General features: G+C 39.1%; 1 protein-coding gene across 4 annotated transcripts in view; it reads left to right on the plus strand.

Moving 5' to 3' along the window:
• The first annotated feature begins 544 nt into the window (after positions 1-544).
• LOC101845286 overlaps positions 545-4787 on the plus strand; it is a 23091-nt gene continuing 18848 nt past the window's right edge. The window contains exons 1-2 of one of the 4 annotated variants that reach the window (XM_013082491.2): positions 545-686; positions 1051-1174. In XM_013082491.2, the coding sequence (XP_012937945.1) occupies positions 1096-1174 (79 nt within the window). In that variant the 5' untranslated portion in view covers positions 545-686; positions 1051-1095. The remainder of the gene's footprint in view (positions 687-1050; positions 1175-4787) is intronic. The other 3 variants (XR_220064.3, XM_013082483.2, XM_005089678.3) reach the window with 3 other exon arrangements.

Raw genomic sequence — 4787 nt, forward strand, 5'->3', positions numbered from 1 at the left:
CCCCCCCCCTATATTATGGTCCCTTTTTAGAGCAGGAGCAAATAATTAGATATTAAGTATTTGTTCGACCTGTGGCCTGCCCCATTCCTTGTGTATCATGTACGACAGACGTTCTAAGAATATTACGAAAGAACTAGCCAATCTGTATCTTAAAACAATCTAAAGAAGCTCAGTCAGTGCAGTGAAGGTTTTGGCTAAGGTTTCTCCAAATCCTCCCACGGTCTGGAGCCTATAGTCGTGACGTTTGACACTCAGCCTCCAGCCCACGTGACGTCCGACGAGTGCGCCGGGCCTGGATCCCTCCAGGGAGCCTCCGGGCCTCTCCGCCTACAGGCCCGCAGCTCGCTCGTCCTGTGTCCACCGACTTGTGAGTTCACCATTATTGAACACCCCCCACCCTCTCCCCTAGCAAACTTTAACCGCCCTCCTCTTCCCACAGTCATCTAACCCTTTAGTGCCCGGCACGTACCCCATCCGTCCAATAGTAGCTAAACACGAAATTATTGGCCACGCCATTCATCCAGCATGAATATATAAATGCGAGCGATTTGGCGAAGTAGAAAAGTTCTGAAGAGAAATTTTGTTAGGTTTGAATTAACGTTTCGTTGTTTTGGGCAGTCTACTCGCCCGTCTGTAGAGGAAAACCGTAGACTAAAGGCGGGGCGTGTAGAAATCAACCACGTCTGGTAAGGAATTATGTTTCATCTGATGTATAGAAAGTGGACTTAATAAAGAGGTAGAATTTATTTTTCTTTGTGAACTTTCACAATAATCTCCAACACTCTACTGACAACTTTTCCGAAAGATAAAGTTAGAGGAGATTTTTTTCCTTATCTCCAAATGTATCCGGATACTCATAACCCGATAGCTTCAGATTCTCTTGAAACATCATATTTCTTGAAGTGAAAAACATATGTGTATAGCATAGACCCTACTCATTTAAGATCAGAAGAGCATCCCGATGACGTTTGGTTTTCAATTTTTTTTCTTCTTTTTTCATCTGAACCAAACATAGCATTGATAATAAACAACAATGTTCTTGATTTTCAGGACTTCAACGTAATCAACAAAGTGCCTTCTCGAAACTAAACGAAAATGAATTTCGAGGCTTTTGGGTTCTTTACCTTGTGCCTGGCATTTCTGTTTATCAAGCCAGTCAAGAATTCTTCAGATGGTATGTATAACGTTTAAAGTTTTCAGTGCAAGGCTTGCGTTGATAGTGCGACTCAAATTCTAACCTTTTTGCGTAATAGTGTTGCTAGTTTTTTTGCTGCTGCCGTTGCTCCTAATTAAACAGTTAGGTGGTAGATATTGTTTTCAAATTGGGTGGTATGTTTGTGTCCTTCTCCACCTTTGGCAGTAATGTCAATGTGTTATCACATTAATAATTATTATCAGGCATATTACGGTTCTCTAGCTCTTGTTTATACGTATGCCGGTTAGCCCCGCCCGTCCCCCCGCCCCGCCCCTCTTCCTCCATTAAAACAGGAAAGACGAGAGGTTGGCAATTTGCTCCACAAGACATTGAGCCTTAAAAAGACGAGGAAAAGAAATAGTATTTAGACGCGGGTGGTGGAAGAGGGGGGGGGGGTCATTGGAAATTATCTTTGCAACACCATTTTTAAAAATTGGAATCTGCACACTTGGACAGCCCGGCTCATAACGTGGTCATGTTTGAGTTCTTGCTCTCGTTCATCATTCGTCTGACCACTAGATCAACTGGTGCGTCTTTAAAGGGGTTTCTCTATATCTGGGAGAGCTTTGATCTTAATACAAAAATGAAAACAGATACAGCCTTTTCATGGCTCAAGCGAAAACAGTGTAGCTCCACTAATATTATCATGAAAGTCTTTTTATATCATAGGCATGGAGCAAGATCGCGTTTTTTTTTCTTTCTTAGATAAAACAATGTTTTCATGTTTTATCATGTGCATCTTAGAAGGCTTTTCGGTTCTTACCAAGAATTAAATTTCGAAAAAGCAAAAAACATTTTTGATATAAAGATTAAACCAATGCTGCTTTATGGCTCTGAAATTTGGGGAAATAAAAATTGGGACGTGATTGATAATGTTCAGGTAAAGTTCTGGAAAGCCTTTTTGGGTCTTGGCAAAACTACACCCAAATATTTAGTTCTAAGAGAAGTTGGAAGAACCAACTTATGTTCTGATTACATGCATTGTGTCATTAAATTCTGGTGCAGACTTATACACTTAGAAAATGACAGATATTCAAAGAAATGTTACATGCAATTGTATTGTTCCTGTGAACTGGGAAGAGTCAACTGGGCCTCGGAAGTTAAAAACCTATTATTTTCCCTGGGTTTTTTTATATGCCTGGTTTTCTCAAATTGTTGGAAGCACTAGACTCTTTCTCAGTGGAGTAAAAAGTAGATTTGTTGATCATTCTGTGCAGAACATAGAGGAAGAAGTCTGTCGCAAGTATAATTTATTCTCTCTTACAATTCTGTTTCAAGAAACAGCTGAATACGGTATTGGAACAGAAGAGTCATAGCTTTGTTAAAAACTCATAGCCTTCCACTAAATAGCAATCTCTATCGGTGGAAATTAACTAATTAACCCTTATGGGAGAGGTGTAACACTCATGAAATTGAAGATGAATTTCACTTTATTTTCTATTTTTCACGCTTTGTCCATCAAAGGAAATTGTTCATTCCTCCCAGCCTGACTCAGCGCTGTGACAGAAATATGCAATGTTTGACTCATGATAAGAGATATGTGCACAACCTTTACCTGTTCATTATGGAAACAATTTTTTTTATCAAATGAATGTTTTGTGCGATGTGATGTGGGCCAGTGGCGTTAAACACTGAATAAACTTACTTACTTACTTACTTACTTACTTACTTACTTACTTACTTACTTACTTACTTACATGTGCGTTCTAGTGAATTAGCCTAACAATGTGATCGAACAATCAAACTGCTACAGATTCAAAAAGGAAGTTCCAAGTGCAAAGGTGATACGCACTTAAGCGTCGTATTGCATCGTGTTTGATACCGTTCAAGACTAAGGAAATTGAATAAGTGTACCGCGTCCAACTCCGTTAGTAAATCTGATTGATTTTTTCTTCTGACCTTAAAGCTAAAGAGTCCATAAGGCGGAATGAATGTAAGACGTTATCCAGGGAATAAAGCATACGTGTTAGTTTGAATTAATTATGGGGTCAGTGTCCGTTTTTCGAATTAAGATCCAGATCTGTTCTCTCAGAAGCTTTTGTCACAAATAATATTATGATGCTTCATTTTTTAAATCTTAGTATGGCTCTGTTTGCTTACAGGGTTGATATTTTACCCGGTCTATGTATGTGATCCCTCCACAGGCTTCCTGTTGCTCCCATGAGCAGTCTAATTGGATACGATTTTGCAGTCAAAGATACATGTCTGTTTTGCTATTACAATTTATAATACCGTCGTGTTCGGAACGCGACACGCATAGAAATTGAATGGCCTTATTTCATTTTTAAATAGATAAGGATGGATCAGAAAATCTCTAAAAAGGCAGACATTCATATTGGTCTAATTTTCACGTGACATATAAGACTCCGGCTGATGTTTTGTGATGGAAACCATATTATAGAAACAACCGGAATTCTATCTTGATTTCTTTTTTGGTGAGACAGTTTACCATTAACTAGGTGTTACACTGTCCTTTAATTGGAAATGATAAAGCATTCGAGCCAGAATTTCAGTAATATATGATATTCTACATGTATTTCTTCAAATCCACGAAGAACTGATAAATGGAATAAACCTAAAGGAAATGAATGGCCAAGTATCATTATCCCTACCGAAAGACTTCCTCATTGTCAACTCTTTACTTTTACTTTTTACTTTTCCGATCCAGCCACCATTTGGGTTCTAGCCCTTCGGTCTGTCGATATGGCAAAGAATTTGCAGGTTTTAATCAGCTGTGCTTTGTCGCTGTATAGAGTATCATTGTCAACTCTAAATAGCGTTTCATTTTGTTGGTTTTGTAGCTGTTTATTCGGGGTGGCCATTGGGGGATCAGGTCTGGTCGGGGCGGTTTTCTAGCCACATTGAGGGCGCAAAGCAGCTATTCTGGCACAAGCCAATCGTGCCCGACTCGCCGACTTAAAAACAAATACGTTTGTTTTCAGCCGACGATGGGGGGATCGCCTCCGACCCGACCCGACCCGACCCGACCCGATCCCATCCGCAATGGGCACCCCGTATAATATAATTCAATGGCCATCGCTTTTTAGCTTGTCAACTGGTAAAGTATGGACTATGATTCAATGCGTAAGTAATGTTTCCATATTGTATAATGAATTTATCTACAGTACAGAACAACAAAACAAAATAGATTCTAATAACGCACTTAACGCTATAAAAAGAAGCCGAAAATTGACAAACGGAAATTTGTGAGAATTACATTGTCCTATGTTTGTACGATGTCTGTGTTCAAATGTTTTCAAAAAGTTTATTATAAAACGTGACATTTTGGTGATATCTGGAAGTCTAGTGCTCGTCTACATACTGAAATTTAAGAAATCGACGTAATTTTTTTACCACTCGTTCAGCAATTTTCTATCGAACGTTTTATTTTCTACTCATCACCTTTTTTTAAATCCATTTAAAACACACTTTTTGTGGATTTTATTTAAAAACGTCTATCAAAGGGCTTGGTCTGCCGGTGTTCAGCTTTTTTTTTGCTGCACAATGTAATGGGAGATTTTGCTTCTTATTTCGAAGGATGGGATATTGGTTTACACACACACACACATACACACACACACACACACACACG

Source organism: Aplysia californica, unplaced genomic scaffold (assembly GCF_000002075.1).
Source record: "Aplysia californica isolate F4 #8 unplaced genomic scaffold, AplCal3.0 scaffold00008, whole genome shotgun sequence".
Taxonomy (NCBI): Eukaryota; Metazoa; Mollusca; class Gastropoda; order Aplysiida; family Aplysiidae; genus Aplysia; species Aplysia californica.